This window comes from Parasteatoda tepidariorum, chromosome 7 (assembly GCF_982258835.1).
Source record: "Parasteatoda tepidariorum strain Cologne lab strain chromosome 7, Ptep-v5.0, whole genome shotgun sequence".
NCBI classification, from domain to species: domain Eukaryota; kingdom Metazoa; phylum Arthropoda; class Arachnida; order Araneae; family Theridiidae; genus Parasteatoda; species Parasteatoda tepidariorum.
In genome coordinates, this window is record NC_141761.1 from 50,364,400 (window position 1) to 50,384,479 (window position 20,080).

The 20,080-nt window shown below is 29.2% G+C and overlaps 1 protein-coding gene across 1 annotated transcript in view; it reads right to left on the reverse strand.

Annotated features, from left to right (window-relative positions):
- Window positions 1–4,482: 4,482 nt before the first annotated feature.
- The window catches only part of LOC107439317 (somatostatin receptor type 2), an 84,885-nt gene continuing 69,287 nt past the window's right edge, over window positions 4,483–20,080 (reverse strand). Inside the window, exon 3 of the mRNA XM_071183484.2 lies at window positions 4,483–9,429. Within this exon, the coding sequence (XP_071039585.1) occupies window positions 7,579–8,838 (1,260 nt within the window). The 5' untranslated portion in view covers window positions 8,839–9,429 and the 3' untranslated portion in view covers window positions 4,483–7,578. The remainder of the gene's footprint in view (window positions 9,430–20,080) is intronic.

Below are 20,080 nucleotides of genomic sequence, written 5' to 3' on the forward strand. Positions count from 1 at the left end.
TTACTCGTTTTGAAGAAAAAGAACGTAAAAATTCGTCACATCAATTGACGCCAATGATACTTAATTAATTTTGGTAATAGGCACTACTGGTATCAAGGAACTAATACCATTAGTGCCTATAACCAATGGTACTTATTAAAACGGGTATAGACCAGTTTTAATAAGTACCATATATACTACCCTAGGTTGAATTGTATGATTTTAAGTACTGTGAAAAGAGGTTCGTGAGAGAGGTTTTTACGGTGCCTTGAAATAAAGAAATTCCGACGAAAATTGCTTGATTGTGATAAATTTTAAATATCATGAGGTGGCGTAAAGCAACAGCATCATGTCAAATGATATTGAATAGAGGTAAAGTTTTTTTCTGATGGTATGAGCTACTAAAAAGCGCTTTGCTTAATCTAATTACGTAAAGCACCTGAGATGGACATAATATGATTAATAAAATAAAATGCAATTATTAGACCTTGATTCATTGTGTTGGTATGGGTCATTATGTTTTGTGCATGATTTCGTAACGTTGTTCAGTATTAATATTTTGATTGTTTAGTTTTTTTTTACCTGGTAGGAAGAACTGGTATTCAGGTATTACTTTCACACTGTACCTTTAAATTCTATACTGCAGACGAAATATCGAAAATTATAGTCTTTTAAGCAATTATTTTCTTTCATGTTGCCACGCAATAAATGCAAAAAACTATGAATTCTCTTTAAACGAAAAAAGACCCCCTAAAGTTTCATATTTGGTCCTAATTTATGGTAAGTCATAATCTGTTTGTTTATTTGTTAATTGTTTTTTTGTATTCACTCGTATTGTGATAGGTCACTCTCTTGTCTGGTTTATTTAACAGATCGAACCTGTAGTTTTGCAATTATCGTCATGTATGTTATCGAATATGGTGGCCTTAAACCAAAATATTATTTGTAATGCATTTTTCATTTATAAATCATTATTTTTTTAAAGGGAATTCTTATCTATATATTAATTAAAAGAAAGTTTTGTCCTTAACTATCTTTTCTTCTCATATATATATATATATATATATATATATATATATATATATTGTGCTTCATTGTATTTTGATTTGGATATATTAATACTATATTAGAAAACTCAATTTTTGAGGATATAATCATGTGAACTGATGACAAAATTATATTTTTACATTTTTAATTTTCATAAATTTTAATTATTTTTTAAAATTCTTAATATTTTTTAAATTTAAAATACGTTTTTTTCTGTTCCTTTGTTTAATCTCATATTATGGAATATATGTACTTATGCCCAGTTAATGAAACTGAGAAAAGAGTAAAAAGTTGCTCTGCTTTATTTTAACTTCAAACATTTCACATTTGCTCGTATAAATATTGTTTCTTTACTACGTGATTTTGTGATTTCACATTTCGTGTGCTGGTCTATGTAAAACATCGCATGCAATAATATAATTTCTAATTTTTTTTTGTTTCAAGATTTAAATTATCTCAAACTGCTAATTATAATTAAGAATGTTTAAATTTTTTAGTTTGCTTTTAAACAAAAGATTCTCTCTACAGCACCACATTACTCTCTACGCACGTTGTTAATCAATACTTAAATCCATAGCCTAATAATTCAAAATTTGAATGCTTTTAAGAGATTGTTTAAATATTTTTTTAATTGGTTTTATCATACATATATTTAACAGTACATAACAAAAATACATCACAGTTTTTACATCAAATATTATCAACAACATTCACAAAATATTAAAATGTTTCACAAAGCTTACAACAGCACCTTCAGTTATTTTATTATCAGTATGACATCGTCATTACCAAAGATTGTAGTACACTGTTAGAAATTTCTTGAAACAATGCTTAAATAACAATTTATCTAACTGTTATTTTATCATATACAAACAAAACAGTCAAATAACCATAAATAAGATGGTATTCAAGCTGTAAACTGTGTGAGAAAAACCGTTTTTTAACTGCTTTCACCTAATACGGTTAAACAACCAGAATTCTATCGCACCAAGTAGACCCACTTAATGAAGCCGCTTAGTTCTTTGCAGATAGATACATATTATGGCCAAAAGAACTAATCTGTCAGTCTCATGACCGTCAAAGCGGGGGTTCGATTCTCAGCGCTGACACCACAATGTTTCCTCTCTTCTCTTCAATACAAGAGGAGTTTCCAGCGTCCCTCTCTCCCCAATTTGTGATCCTGGACTTTTAAAATACCATACTCTCATTCAGGCATGTATGGCAGCACCATAAAGTTGCTAAACTATCTCCAGTATCCAGTTAAATTTCTTTTTACAGTTGTAAATGTTTAAAAAAGCTGTATAGCTTTGCTTTCATGGTTTTTTAAACACACTAGTAGTGAGCGGTTTAAAAACCGTAAATGTAAAAAATGTTCTTTAACGTAAACTCTATGGTTAGTTGGATATATAGACTGCCGTACAGTAATTTTACGGCAACAGTAATTTTAATTACTTACCACAATTTTAGAATGAAAATTCTGACAGTGTATTATCATACTGAACTTAGCGTTTTATTTACAAACGCAAAACGTATCTAAGATAATAAAGCTAATAGAGCTCTGAGCGAGAGAAAGCTTTAAATGTATAATTTAAATTGCTTTATTTATAAAAAAATTACATTAACATGTATAATAAATAAAACAAAAATAAAACTTATTCTTTAATATTTGATGCGAATAAGTTTAATATTCATGCTTTATAAAATATTATTTACAATATCTTTTGAATGACTTATGTATTGAAATCAATTACTTTGTTTAGAAGAACAAGTTATAATAAAACTATTATCAAGTTTATATTTTGAACTGTTTTTGAGTAACTAAATATAACTTTTAAAAAAGTCTTACTTTTTACAAAAAATTTCAACGCTTTTGCAAGTTTTACAAGATTTCAAATTTCAAAAGGTTTAAAATTAAAAGCTGTAAAATGTAAGAAATTTAAACAATAATGCATGTTGCAGTGTGATTGACATATAATGACTTTCATTTGGTTCCAAAACATATTATTTGTGTTTCCTTGTAGTATTATGCAGTGTATAAAATTCAAGAAAATATAAAATCATACTCATCATCATAGTATCAAGATTATTACTTAATAGTATCATTTATGAACATTTAGAAAGTACGAATACAGTTACTACACAACCTCGAAGAAACATTAAGATAAACCATTAACACATCAAAACATTTAGTTATATACACTCCAACAATAAGTATTGTTAAAATAAATTGTGCGGAAAACAGTAAAATAATGAATGCAATTTTTAAAATTTTAAGCAAACGAAAAAACGCTACATCATAAAAAAAATTATATTCATTACTCTTTAAAAATAAGAGCAGTAAAATTGTACAGTAAAATAGGAGAAACATTGAATTTGACACAACAATAAAATTAATATCAATTTCTTTTTTGAGTAATTAACGAAATTGAGAGTTGCTTAAATCGTACTATTTTTGACTTCTTAAATTTTAACATAAACAAGTCATTTTATTACCTGTATTTGAAATGATTTAAGAACAAAATATAGTTATTCAGCAACGTATATTACTTTTTGGGTAAAATTATTTTTGCTGTAAGTGATAAAAATGAATATTTTATTAGTTCTGGAAGTGGTAAGATTTCAGAAAACAGTTTCCTAATTCAAACCACAAGCTCTCTAAATCATCCTGACCTAGAAAACTTGATTAAAAAAATGACTAAACCAATGAATAAAGAATAAGTAATCTAAAACAAGTATTTAGCATTATGTAAAATAGAATACGACATTTTTCGAACTGTTACGAGTTCAGTGAATGACACTATAAGTCAAAAAAGTTTCCATAAAACATGATAGTTTCTTACAAGAAAGCTCAAGAATGACTTTTACTTGGAAATAAAAATATCATTAATTATAAAAACTGACACTTATAAAACTTATTATTATATTCAATACTTGATAGTTATGTTATTTTTAGAAATAAAATACAATAATGTTTCGGATATAAAATCGTTTTTAACTTTCGACTGGTACATTTTTTATGAACCCAAGTTCAACACAGAAAAGATAACACCATATCTTCAACTGAATTGAGCTTCCCACACAAAGCAAAGTATTCATCAAGTCTATTTTTGAGCACATGAATCATGCTGAATTTTATTTCCATATGCATATTTTTGAACCCATTGAAGTCTGTTGATAATCAAGTAATATTTTAACCTTTCAGTTTATTGGGATTATTTATTTAATACGCCAAACTTCTTTCGATTCCTTGCTTCCAGAAGTTGTTTTCATCGATTTCAGTTTACTGTTTTCGATTTTTTTGTGGGATTTTGATCAAATTTCTTTAATTTTATATTCCTCTCCAGCCCTTTAAGTTTTTATTTGGCGAGTTTTAGTTCAATCGACTTTTCCAGCTTAATTTAATAAAGGCTACGTTTTAAAAACTACAGCTCTTTTTGATTTAGAAGCAACTTTTTTTTCGTTTTTGGTATTAGAATCATGGAAATTGATCATTTTCATGAATCATTTTCTATTAAAACCTTTGGTGCAGATGAAGACATGGGAGCAGATAGATCTGTTAAATCCCTACCAAACGTATGACGTTGCTTGTATCATGATGTGGCTCATCACTTGGATTCAATTGATTTGTAAACATGATTATAAAAAGTCTCTGGTGAAAAGACAATTTCTTAAAATATATTGGATCAAAGGGCCACACGCCGGAATACTTACATTTTTGAGCAGAATTTTCAACTATCCCTGCCCTATTTTAAACGTCTGTCACTAGACTCGAATCTTGGTAGTGTGTCATAATCAGGCCAGGATAACTTCGCAATCACTTTTCAACCGCTTAAATAAAGAACAAGTTAAAGAAGAAAAGTCATCTATCCAGCTGTTGGTGTAGATGATTTGTGTGTTCTGATAGGTGTAACGTAATTTAATTGAGCATTTTTATACAGTATCAAATCATCTTGATTTCTTAAATAAGTCAGATAACCTCCAAAAGAAGTAGAACTTGTATTATGCTGGAACAGGTTGACAAACTTACATTTCATTAAAGGAGTAATAGAAAATGCTAATTGATTTAGAGCATTTTAATGGTACAAATGGTGATACTTTTGTAATGTTGATTAAATTGTTAAATTGTTGGAATAATTTAAGGAAATACTGAAAGATATGAAAACTTATATGACAGATGTGGACTTTGGAATTGATTCCTAGATCGTACAGGAACAACTTAAGAGACTACAATAGGTACAATTTAAGCTATTACGTAACTCTTTAAACAAAGCCTCCCATTCCTAGCCTCAAACAATAATTCCCAACCTACGAAACAAGTTGAGCATAACAGAATAAATTGTTTAATAATTATTTGATGCATTTAATAATTTCCACGCAACATAAAATGTGCTGCATCCTTATACATGATGTTTAAAAATTAGATTGAAAACCTGTTAAACCAATAAATTTAAATAAAAACTTTCGTGCACAACAACTTGATTCTTATGCCTGGATTTCCAAGTAAAAAAACATTTTTTAATTCATCCGCTAGGGCATTCTGTCCTCAGTACTTTTTTAGAAATCAAAGAGGGTGCAATTTAAGAAAGGTACGATTTAGGCAACTTTCATCTGTGTATTTATTTTAAGAACTCACAGTTTAAAAAAAATTATTCAATCAATGAATGTATATTATATACAATTTTTCATTATTTTATATACACTTTTTGTACACATAACAGCTTTTAAAAACATTTATTACGTAAAACACGAACATCGTGCTTCGGTCAAAACTTTCTCAGACATTTAAAATAATCTCTCTGAATCTGAAAGTTCGAGAGTTTATTTCACTTATTAGAAATGACATACTTTAAAATTCAAATCATACTGAGTAACGTATTTTTTAGCAATTGTTCGGGAATTTTGTCCGATTTCAACATCGAGTTTAAAAGAAAAAATTTATTATTGAGTGAAGATATTTCCTCTGTATCGTAATGACTTCCCTATTTGAGCTTTTGTATCGATAACATAATTATTTCTCCTTTTAGAAAAATCATATAGCACTTATTAATTCATTTTTAATAGCAGCGATTTATTTTTAAGCTAATAATAAATTATCGGTAATGCCATTTATTAACAATACACAAAACAATTGTTGATGCATTTTGAGAAACATTAGTATTACTCAAGATACTGATAATATATTGATTCATTTTACTGTAAACATAAGCAAATTCATAACTATTTACTTTTCGACTGTTACATTTATAGCTATTGCATTTGTTAGGCCCTTTATGATTTCCTACACTCTCAGAAAATTCTGTCCAACTTTAAACATTAATATCGGCACTTTAAGCCATAATACTTTGCAAATCTGATGGCACCTTAATACGGCAATAATAAATCTTAAAAATGGCAAATTTTGGTTATGCGCGCCTATATTTGAGAGCGTGAAGCACATTAAAGTTTATTTCCATCTTCATATTTTAGAAGCCAGAGAAGGTTTTTCAGCCAGTGGTACCTTAATAAGGTGGTAAATTAAATACTATTTTCGTTTAAATTTATAAAGTCTAAGAAAGTCTATAAAATGGAATAATTGATAAATAGATAAAATGGATAATGGACTATATTGAAATTGTGACTTATTTGAACAATGATTCAACATGCTTCAAAAGAACAAAGATCAGTTCTGCAATTCAGAACAGTGTTCTAAATTTCAGAAAGAGAAAATTGGTTTTAAAATCGCAATCATTTTTTTTTATTTCTCTACATATGAGTAAAATTTCAAATTGGACAATCATTCTGGTTCAGATATATAGCAATATAAAAACATTAAATATTTCTTGATCATAATAAACCATAACAAAACAAAATCATAACAAAAATATAAAGTTGACTTCATTTAAGCTGCTCTAAAACTAACTTTCATTTTTCATATTATACACCTCGAAGAACATTGCTTGGTTTCTACAGGTAAAACAAAATTTTCCATAAAACTATAGAATAAGAACTAAATTACCTCTGCTTTGACTTTTATATAAATCAAAGATGATTAGTTTTCAGAAAAAAAACATGGTTTTCCCATAAGATTTTTCATTGTAAGTATAATGACGAACAGGAAAATGAGAACCCATTGAGATAAATTTTGAAAGATAATTGGATTTTCAAATGTTAAAAAGCTGAAGCATTAGTCATTATTTAATTAAAATTATCCAAAATACACTAGGTGTATCAGGCCTAGTGCATCAGCTCATCAATTCATCTTTTTTTAATAAAAAATTTAAAAATTACAAAATCAACATATAAGACTAAAATATACCAGTATACAAATTTTGTAAATATAAATAAATGTAAATTCTTATTTTTCAAGAAATTTCAATAAAAAAATGGAAAAATATTAAAGGGATATTATCATCAGGGATTAAAAAAAAATAATTGGAAAATTAGAGCTCCATAAAGATGCACCTGTGCAGTTTTTTGTAAAGTTAAGAAAAATAAGAAGAAAAAAAAGGAAAAAAAAAACGAAACAGCAAACTGGATTTTGTGACTTTCCCTTAAGTTCGTTATAAGCAAAATTTAAACTTGAGTAGCTTGAGTTGTTTCCGCAGCAACATTAAAACCATTTTTTAACCCAGAAACATCTTTTTCACTTTTCATAACCGTAATTCCCGTTGATTGTTCCATTTCGTGTCGGTCAACTTTGAGAACACGAGGGGTGTCACTTTTTCTCTCCCCTTGGCGACTGGAACCACTTTTGGTTTTAGGAAAAACACTGTTTTCCACGTGAAGTTGAGCGTTTACTTCGCGGCGAGAAGCGCAAGTAAATGCCTTTGCGAAGCTCTTCTTAAAGTTATCACTTAAAAAAGCGTAAAGAATGGGATTAACGGCCGAGTTGGCGTACGACAAGCACTGCGTCAGGAGCATCATCGTAAACGTGAACGTATTCTGACCTGAATCCGGAGGAATGAAAGTTAACCACAGCTGAGCACTCCAATATGGTAGCCAACATAAAATGTAAACAGTTATGACAGTTAAAACGAGATATGTTACTTTTCTGTGTGTTTTTTTCTTTTCCTTGCTTTTATTCTTAGGTCCAACTTTCCTCAGTTTACATATCACCAAAAAATAAAATACAATAATAAATAGCAGTGGAGCAGCGAAACCTAAGGTAAACGCATACAATGTGAAAGCCTTTTCTCCGTTCATGTACGAGCTTTCTGGCCAGTATATGTTACAATTTATGTAATCTCCTGCATTGAGAATGCTTGCGTACATATATATTGGGACCATAAGGAGTGCGGATATTGTCCATGCTGTTAGGCATATGAACTTAGCAATAAATGGTGTGCGATACCTAGGTGATTGAATTGGATGGCACACTGCCATATAACGATCAGCACTCATTACCGTCAGCAACAAGCTGCTTGTAAATTGGTTAATGCTTGTTGTAGTCATATATATTTTGCACATGGCTCTACCAAATGGCCATGAGTGGTAAATCATTGTAGTAAGAAGAAATGGTAAACCAATTAAATACATTTCGTCCGCAAATGCCAGATTCAAAATGTACATGTTTGTAACGGTTTGCATTTTGGAAAACCGCAGCACCACATAGATTACCAAACTATTACCGCACAAACCTAATAAACCCACTAATCCATACGATATCCTCGCAAACTGCACCAACCATTCAGGGGGAGAGAAGAACATAAATCTGTCTTCTGGGGGATCTGGAAAAGTGCAGTTTGTTTCATTAGGTAATAAAAAGGGGAATAAATGAGTGCAATTTAAGGATATATTATATATTAAAAAAGCGACATCCCCGAACTCCGTCATCCTTGCTATTCCGTAATCCAGTTTGAATATTAAAGGGTTTTTAATTTAAATGTGCATCAATGATTTTCTATACTAAATATAAAAATCATAACATAATTTAGTACTTAATGTTGTTTTGCATTATTTTAGTTTAAAAAAGTTTGAAAAAATGGATTTAAATGTTAAACTACAGGTGTGAAATTGTTTTCGAAATAAAATTTGTAGATCTGTACATCTGTAATAATATTGTCATGTAAGATGCATCTAAAACCTACCTAAGCAAATAATGTTTTTCGTTTGAGATACATACACAAAATGTAAGTAAAAAAGTTCAGGTATATTTTTCTAAAGACAGTGAAGAAGCTTCCTTTTCTCAAAAAAAGTGAAAGTAGCTTTTTTTTTTATGTTAAGCCTGTTTTCTATCAGTTTTTTTCCAGTTGAATGTCTTTGATGTAACTGTATCCAGTATGTATGAAAAATCTTTTAAGAAGTATTACAATTTTTCTGACTTCTTGTTTGCTATACTCTGAAAGTAAATTCCTGCAGACATATTTGATTTCAACTATCTTGGATCTTCTCACTGCACTGATTGTGAAATATATTTCATCGATCCTGAAAAATTAAATAAATAATATTACCTCTTGATAGTACAAAAATGTGAAATTTATATCTAAAAAAATAGTATGCAATAAATAAAGGAGAATAAACCTTTCTTTACAACATTTAGGGCCTGAATAAAACTTTAAACTTTAAAAATTATGTATTATAGTAAAAATAGCGCAATTAAAGCATTCCGTCATTGAATTCTGATATAAAACCCATTATGAACCATAATGTTGATCAATTTTGGTAAAAATTTTATAAAAAGTCAAATTAAGCCATATTATGAATCATAGTATCATATTAATCGAATCAATAGTATACGGGAGGTGATGCATGTGTGTGGCAGAAATCAAATTTTTTGCCATGGATGGTGCCACTGGAAAACAAGAAGAAGCACACTCCCTTTGTCTTAATATCATAGGACAACAACAACAAGAAATAAATAGTATCTGTAATCAAGTTTAAAATAATTCAACTTAAACTATATTCTATTTGAAACTGCTACGTTCGTATGGCACAATACTCTGATTCTGTTTCACCGTAATATATCGTTCAACTCGTTCAGCTTGGTGCTAAATATACATTCTAAATAAAATATAATATGCATAGTTGGTGCTAAGTATACATTTTTTTAATGAAAGGCATGAAATATTAAAAGTAAGAACAAGAGTGAAGTATTAATGCTATTTTATTTCATAAGAAACTTATACTAATTTCAGAAAAATAAGTTTAGTAACACCTAACAGTTATTGACGATCATCCTAAACACAGTTTAATAATGAGCTTTTACTTAATACTAAATAATCCATTTTTTCCGCTTTTCGCACAATATAGCATCCTATCATCTGACCCACGGAAATACCATTAACATACATTTAAGGAAATTATCAGATTAAACACTCACAGAAAAACTGTTTAAACACTTTTTTTATGTTTGAAAGTTTTTGATAGTTACTCTTTGCTCTTTCTATTTCTCTAACTTGTAGCAGTACTACTATTGGGCATCCCTTCAACAACATTTTTAAAATGTCCTTTCCTCGAAAACTAATAATCATAATTGGAAATCATGTAATGGAATGCATTCAACCATATTGTGTTAGCCATGAAATTTAACTGATTAAATATGTTTTACAGTGCTAAGTTATAAAACTACATCAAAAATACATGGTTAGATTTCATATGTTGAAACTAATGAAAAATATACATAATATTATCCCCTACAAATAGAGTTATTATGCCTTTTAAAGTTACTATTCACACACTTAGACAATTCTATGAAAAAGAAGGAAGATTTTTTTAATGATCTGGATTGTTAACTTTAATGTTTGCAAAACTAAAGAAGAAGTGTTTCTATGATGTGACAGCTTGTCAGAGTGAAAATTATTTCCAAATTGACTGCTAAGCAAACAATTTGAATCCCTTAGCATCGTTGTTCTGTGAAGCTCACAGTTATAGCTGGTGAATTATTAATATCATTTCTATTTGTATTGTATATTACCAGTGAAGGAATATGATTATTAAATTTTTATCCCTCCATTTTCACATATTTTGAAAGTAATTTTACTTCATGTTCCATAGGAGAATCGGAATTATTTTTTTATCTCAGTAATTTTAGCAAAGAGTTAAAAAAATATTAAATGACACAGATTCGGAGAAGGATGTAGTTGCTGATATTTTAACCATTTCAAAGGAGAAAAGGAATGAAAGAAATAGAGAAAACTAATCAAACAAGTGAAAGATCATAGTACTTTCAAGCAGGAGACAACAGAGATTCTCCTGGAAAAAAAGATTTGTCTGGTGACGGTTTCTTTATACGGTTATATGGTTAGAAAAATGATGACTTAGAGCTTTTCTATCAAAAAATCAATGAAGAAAGGTATTTGTACAATGTTCTCTTTTCATACTTAACTGAAAAAATCCATCATTTTTCAGTAATCAACGAGCTACATTCATTTTTTTAAATGGTCGTTGGATATTTTTTTTCTTCTTCAAAATTCTTAATCGTATTAAGAGCTAACATAGATGTTTTCTCTTTTGACTCATTTTACTAATATCTTTTTACCGAAATTTTATACCAAATATTTTACCTACCAAATATGCAACTACCTTTAATATTTTTTTATAAAAATGACATGATTATTCTATTTTTTCAGTCTTTGTTTGCACAATTTACCCCTTGGAAAAGCAGTCTCATTTTTCCCGTTTGTTTGCATTTATTTTAAAAAAAATACGCGGTGGGTAAAGTTATTTTGATGATTTGGTTCTCTGGATAACTTTGCGCACCAAATTTTGAATTTATGGTCTAAGAAAAATAAACGAAATATTTTAATACCACAAATTAGAAACGTGGTGACACAGGCAAAAGAGCACTCGTCTCCCATTGAGGTTATCCTGTTTCGATTCCCATCTTGAATCCGACCGACCTTCTTAAATCCGATCAACTGAATTGATCGACGCATCTTGTCGAATCCGATTACTTCATGTATAGTCATATAGTCATATTGAATATATATTCAAAATTCATTTTACTAACGGCTTGCACGAAACAAAGTATTAAAGTTAATGTCCTCAGTAGTTGCTTGATCATGGGTTAGAATACCCTTGTCCTCTGTGGAAGGTTTTCCTCCCCATGTAAAGGCAATTGTGGTTTAGTTCTATCAAAATATCCTACACGAAGCCTATTTTGTTGCTATTCTTTATACAAGTGTTCCTTTGTCTTCTGAGTTAGGCTCCAAATCACCAGGCTACAGGCTAGTAGCATAACTATTGTAAATCTCAAACTATGACATTTGTTTCCTCCCGACTGATCACCCGTGTCCCCAAAATAGGATGACCTATTGATAGTCGTAAGCTCCGGTGCAGAATAATTAACCCATAAAAGGGTCAGTAATTAGAAAAATAAAGCGACCTCTGACGGAGCTATGAAAGACTGGATAAAACTTATTTTTATTGATAGGTGAAAAATTGGATGAAGCGCTCCTTTGCGGAAAGGTAGGTGAAAATCCAGATAAAATGCACTCTCAAGTATATATATATATATATATATATATATATATATATAAAGCGACCTCTGACGGAGCTATAGAAAATTACAAAAAATAATACTTTCACCATATAATATAGATTTAGAATGCAATATATATATATATATATATATATATATATATATATATATATATATATATATATATATATATGTATATATTGCATTCTAAATCTATATTATATGGTGAAAGTATTATTTTTTGTAATTTTCTATAGCTCTTTACTGTTGTGTTTTATAGTTTTATTACACCCTGTGTTTAGCAATTAGTGTTACAGTTTATTTTATAATATGCAAATTATTGCATTTACCTTAAATAAATGCTAAATCTTTGCATTTTGAGAAAATAATGGAAAGCATTTATATGATCTGCGCTACCTGAATTTAAAATTGACAAAATAAAAAATACTATTTAGCCAACAGGCTTAAAATAATCCAATTTATCCAGTTCTTTTATATTCCAGACGATTCATTAAAATTTAATATTACTTTATTTTTCAATTTTAACACTTTGTCTGAAAAAGGCTAAAATATTCTTCAAACATTTCATTTCGTAGCATTTTTCTAAATCTTAAATGCTATTTTCGTCTATTTCTTAGGATTATCGAAATTAGGTGGGTCCTTTTTCATTTTATTTTAAAGTTTTTTATTCGTTGGTACCAGTAATCCTATTTTGATGAAAATTGAAAAAATAATTTAATCACATTTTTTGGCACTGAATATATTTTTTCTATAATCCTTATTAGTTTGGCAGATGAATTTTTTTTCTCACCTAAAGGTTATCTATTTATTTTTTACGTCAAATAAATAATTTAGAATGCATGACGTGCACTTTGAATTTTATTGAACGTTACAATGAATTATTTCAACTTTAAAACAATAAAACGCGCCTTTGATTTATATCTAGTTTCTTAAAAATTTAAGACGAACATTTTCCTTCACAGTTTTAAAATTTAAAAGTTATATAAGCGAATTTTAATAATCGAAAGAGGGAATGAATAAATATTTTTTAGTTATTTATTTTTTGAGAGTTATTATATTGCAGGCGATAGTGGATTTTAACTGTATACTAATGTGTTAGGGGTACTGATCCTCTATTTAAGATTAAATTTTTCTTATGAAACACTTTTTTTATTTAAGAAATAAATATTTTAAAGTCCTGCAGTTCTTATAACTAGAGAATATTTTCTACAAATTTCTATACCTTTATTTTGACTGTAGGGTAATATGAGAAAAATGGTAAAATGAGAAAAATGAAATGATTATGAATAAACAAGAGAAAAATGAGTATGAAAATAGATGAGAAAAATTGTGAGAAATAACCTTTAATAATATGATTTTAAGAGTGGTCCACTTGCTATTTGTTCTTCAGTAGAAATGTGAAATTATTGACAAAACTCACTCTCTAAATTTTATTTCGATTAAAATTAAAAAAGAAGATTAAAAACCAAACACTCTGTAAGAAATTCGGTATCAGATTACGGTATAAAATGTCGGAATTTTGGGTGCATCATCCGTACAATTAATTTTAATGCACAATTTATTTTTATCGTAATTTTTACAGTATTATTTATTTAATTAGAAAGATTCGTTGATTGTACGGTAATTCTTATGAAAAATACGGTGTATCAGGTTTCTTTTCCGTTACATGTTTCTGTAAAAATAAATTTTACGGTAAAAAGTTCCATTTTCCTGATTGTCGATACTTTTTTCCGTAATTTGATCCAGAATTTTTCACAGCGTAGTTTCAGGTAACGTTTTAAATAAATTATGGTTATACGGCTGATGTATAGAGGGATGGGATAAACTCCCATCACAGTACTGTGTACTGTAAGCTGATGAAGGAGATAGGAATCCTCAAATGAGTACTATTAAATTTGATTGAGTAAACATTTGCGAAGAGTGCTTAAAAAGAAAAAAATAGAAAAAATCCTAATGATTATGATTATGAGGAAGGTTTAAGAATGAAAAGTAGTTACACGAGGCAGGAGAATACTTCCCTCAGGACATGGAATGAATTTTTCCAGATAACAAGCCTTGACAAAAGTTTTTTTTATATATATAAAAGTTCGTACATCTTAGTTGTTTTTCCTGTTTTTCCGTCCAGTGCTACAGTTTTATTTTTATTTTTTCAATTTTTTTTTACTCATCAGGCTTCTTTTATTTATATAGGTCAAATTGAGACACAGATTTTGTAGGAAATTTACTCTTTTCAGATACATCATCAGAATTTTTTTATCTTTAAAAAAATCATTTTTCTTTAATTTATTTTTTATGATTATTACTAAGGCTTTGGATAGAAACATATTTCTGTTATTAAATTTCGGTAATAAAATTTGGAATCGTGTTAAGTACACACAAAGAAAAGCAACCTTAATATAAGAAAAAAGGAAAACTCACTCCAATTTTTCCACGTAATGTTCAACAATTAAAGACTGTTGTTGTTTCTAATGCCACTTGCTACACGGGAAAGCCTGCTTGGTGAAACCGAGCAAATTTTAAGGCAGAATGTGCGTTTCTTGTTTTTCAGTGGCGCCATCTTTGGCCAAGAATTCGACTTCTGCCACACCATACGTCGCACCCTTTTATGGGGCGAACCAACTCTTACATCCATTCATTCAACCACAGATCGTAATTTTGACCTGAATCAGAGAACGATCGATCTCCATTCCAGTACCCCCAAACGTATTGATTTGCTATAAGAACATGGAGGACTTTTGCGACTCGACAAATTTAATGTGCATCAGTCACTTTACTACACGGGGAGTCTTCGGCTGGCGGGTTTCGAACCCACGAAATCTCGGACATGGGCCCAGCGCCCTACCGACCAGGCTATTCCGGCATTTACAATTATAGACTAAGTGTTCCATGTGTAGTAAATAATATTCTCAAAATAATTTAATTTTGGTCATTAGAAATAAAGATATATGCTACATCTGCTTTTAAACACTGTCAGAAATACAGTAGACGCTTTATAAACAAAGATGCAAGCTATATCTTCTTCTGTTTTTATTTTAGAATCATTTTCAGGTTAGCTAGCAAAACTAAATTTATGTCCATTAAATGTTTTATCAGTATTGAAAATTGCTGGAATTTATTCCATACCTTGCTAATGCAACGTCATCATGACTTTTAATTATCGTCTATCTCTCTTTGTTGAAATATTGGGCAAAATATTAATTTTGAAAGGTCACAATTCTAGCCACCTCAGGAGGTATATCAGCTAAATAAATAATTTGTTCTACATTAAACTTTAACATTTTGTTTTAATTTATTACATTTCATTACATGACATGTTACAACTATTCCCTCAAGTAGGTAAGGTTTTAACACTAGGTTACCATTTTTGTTGTCAAGTTCAATGCAAGAATACTACTTTGTATTATTTATTTAAAAAAATTGGACAAAAAGATTGCACCATCAACATATTTTTATTTCATACTTGCGGAGCTTGAAAGTGAAACTTTTTTAAGCAGTTGTGACAACTATTTTAAACTGTCCCTTGCCTTTATTTTGAGAAAAAATGCATGGAAAAAACTACCAGATTACGTAACATAATTCGTATTTCAGGCTCTCCGAAAGTTCGGTAATTTTTCAGTGCTTTAGTAATGATTTTGAAAAAAACAAATAAATATGATTTTAAAATATGTGATAAGATTTGGTAAATGTGGTGAAATTTGCAAATTTTTTCTTGATACCTTAAAACATGGCATGAAAAGCCATTTATTGGGTTAAATTTATTTTTCAGTTTAGTATTTTTTACTAAATGTGTTATAATAAGAACTAACATTTTGAAAACCAGAATTTTTGGTAAACAGTTTCATATAAAATGAAAAATGACCAAACGAATAGTTTTAAATTTTGGTGTTATTAACCAGAATTATGGTTTTTTAACCAGTTGTGCCATTACCATACGGCACATTATTTTTACCAGAATTTTTTCCTCTCTGTACTTTAAAAGTTTTCTTGGATATTTTATAGATTTTTCTCGTCCGAAATAGTGGCATTATCCTTATTTCAGGAATTAAAATAAATAAATGCTTTGCGCTCGTGAGATGCTTTTAAAAATTTTTATTCATTGGCATCTAGTCGAATATTTATTTTAAGTTCCTTTGCGATCATTTGTGTTGAGAACACAATTAGTTTTCCATATTTTATGGCTCAATCTTTGAAGTAATCATCATTTATACTAATTATATTAATCATGTAAGTCATAAACATTATTAGTCGTGTATAATTCAGAACAATAATAATAATATTACATCTACTGATTTTTTTACTTAAGTGAAACCAGTACTGCGTTTACTAATTAACGTTCCTTTCCTAACTTTTATAAACCCATTCATCATAACTAACTATTCATCTTGAGCTTCGCAAAAGAAGATGACTACCACGTGATATTTCCTTTTCCAGTAGATTATAAGTATTGCATTTCTTTATTTTATAAAACGAAAACATAAGAAAATATATATCTTCTTGAAGTTGTAGGTTTTATATCGTAAATTATTGTCAAACAACTGACAGAGTTTTGAAAGATATAATCATTTTTAACTAATCTAATAAAATTTTGTTTGAGTAAACTTAGAGAAAGATATTGTTGAAATAGAAAATTAAGTGATCACATTATAAAAATTCAGTAGTAGTTCCTTAGAACAACTTAAATTAGATCAGAATAAATCGAAATTAGATTAGTCATTCAGAATTTATTTAAATTGGAATTGTTGTGTATAATACATCATTATTTATCCAGTTTCATGCCTTTAGAAAACTAGACAATAATTCGAAATTACGTTAAAAATGTTTTTGCTTTTGATTTGAATTTGAATTTTCTCTTACTCAATTGATTAAATTGTAACAGATAAGGTGGATGAATATGTTTAACAAACAATATTTCTATAAAAAGCATTACAATATAAATTAATTGGAACAAATATGAAAGTAAAATTGTCTAACACAAATAACTAAATAAATATAATTATAGATTCATTTCGATATGTGTATCACTAATTGCTTAGCAGGCACCATTTGTTTGTAAAGAATACGTTTAAAGAAGCTCTCATCATCAATTTTTGCCAGTAAAATGCATATCTCTTTCACAAGATAAATATTTTAGCATGAACTCATAAAATAATACCAAGAATCTTAAAAATGTCAAGAATATTTTTTGAATGGTAATTTATGAATAGAATCTTAAAAATACCAAGAGTATTTTTTGAATGGTAATTTAAGGAATTGCCAATGGTGCAAAGCGAAAAGAAATGAGCTTGTTAAGACTAACAGCATTTCGTCTCTTTGAGACTAAACCGTAGTAACGCAAAAAAAATTGAAAAATGAGATATTTGGGTCATTTTGTGTAAAAAAATCACCCTTTTAGAGAAATAAAGTGTTATCTTCATAATTCTATAAAATTAATTTAGAGAGCAGATTAATCGTTATCGCATTGGCGCGATTCGCCATCTTGGTTTTAGGAAATAGTGTAGCAGTGTGCCAGTTGCAACAAAACCTTAGAGGAAATAACGTCGCTTTGAAACTAAACCGTGGTAACTCAAAAAAAGCAAGTTTTCCAGGAGAGCGATTTTTTTCCTACAGTGCTGTATGTTAAAATTTGAAATGAAGTATGTAATATTCTGGAGGATATTTTGAAGAACATCGTTGCATTTCGAAATAACTCTCCACTTTTAATAAAAGTTTTAGAAAAGAGTGTTGCAGTTCAAAGTACCTAAACTTATCTCGAAATTACCACAAAATTAGAAATGCTACAAGAATCAGGCCTGGTTCATTGAAAAATGTAACGAGGCTTTTTTTCATGTGAACTATTTTGCAATAGTCGCCATAGCTTTGAGTCAACCTGTGGTGGAAGTTCCTGAAAAAATCGCTGTCCTGAGAATCTTGCTTTTTTGAGTTACCACGGTTTAGTTTCAAAGCAACGATATAAGTGCTTGTGTGCTTGAGAAGAAGTATGATTAGAAGTGTTTGAAAGTTCACTCTGAAGTTTTAAGTCATCCTGTAGGTGCACCTTCTGCTACACTTCCACTTTTTTTAATTATTTCATTATTGTCTCTTGCAGCCTCAATTTTTCTGTGTGCATGGTACATATACAAAGCATTGCTATATTGGAAGAGCAATTGATAGAAATAAAACCATTACCAGGATCAACGCTACCTGGTGTTTGAAGGAAAAACTTACAATTACGGATTCTCAAAGCAATACGCAGTAATTAGTTCTAAGTTCTCAAATGTACAGTGATTATTTCCATACTTCTAAAAACTATTTCCTATTGATGGTACACAATCTCAGCATTATTTTTTCAATCACTGCTTGTTTCTCTGCATTCACAGATGAACTGAAATTAAGTCACAGTGGCAGAACTTAAGTTCAAATATTGCATAGCTCAAAACCTTTAATAATAATAAAAATGATATAGAAAGATCTCATTTGTAATATATTTATAGTTAATTTTTAATAATTAATAATTTGTAATTAATTCATAATAGAGAGATCTCATTTTATAATAAGATTTACACATTGAAGTCTTTTGAGCTCTCCCGCCCTCATATTTGTTTGGTTGGCAGGACAGCTCCTGAAAAAATTTCGTGGTGGCATAGCTTTGAAAGAATAATATGTTTGTGAAGATTTATGCTTCATTTTGTGAAGGAAAATAACTGAAATAGAGCTAAAAAAGTGAATGTTAATATTGCCGAGCAGTCTAAGTCCCAGTAGCTCCGTGGTATAATTCAAATCTGCAAAGCAGAAGGTCCCAGGTTCGATACGGGACGAGAACACTAATTCCCAAGGTTTCTTATTTAATTCTATGAACATTCCAGAAGCTTCTGGTACATTCAATTTACATCATTCCCTCTTTAGTTATTCCTAGGAAGTTTCTAGAACATTCTTTATTAGTGATACCTTCATTGTAAACAGGCAGTTCTTAGTGCAGACTGGTTCTTGACTTTGTTTGTATTTTCTTCACTTCAATAAATTCATTATTTAAACCTCATCTTGCCATCTGTATTAAACCACTTTAACGTGACAATATATCAGTATTTTTGAATCATTTAGCGTTGTTTTGAATCATAATTTGCATGATTTCGAAAATTTAAGTTTTTATTATCATTTGTTTTCGTTGGATACTGGGGAGACAACATATGTCATCTTTTAAAAAGCTAACAGGACAAGTTTGAATGTCAGATGATATTTAGGACCTATTTCACTAGACATAAGTTGGGTAAATGATTCGGCTTTGTTGATGAATCTGCTTAGCCCCAGAATCACAAACTATAAGCAGATCCTGATATTTATAAAGGAAAATTAACTAACTCGTTACTGGAATTCCCACTTTCGCCTAAATTAGATTTTAAATCAAAGAATTTCTCTACCTTTGAACGTTGAAGATCCAGTAAGACAAATACTTCTTTCAATGTCATTTTATCGGAGAAATTTTTTTAATTGAATAGTAATTATCGTAAAATTACCGTACTGTATTCTAATGATATTTCTAGTAAGAAAAATTAAATTTTTGGTCAATAAATCCAAAAAATACGGTATTTAAACCATTACTTTGGCAATTTATCTATTCATATATTAACAGTTTACCAGAAATTCTGACCTTTAACATTA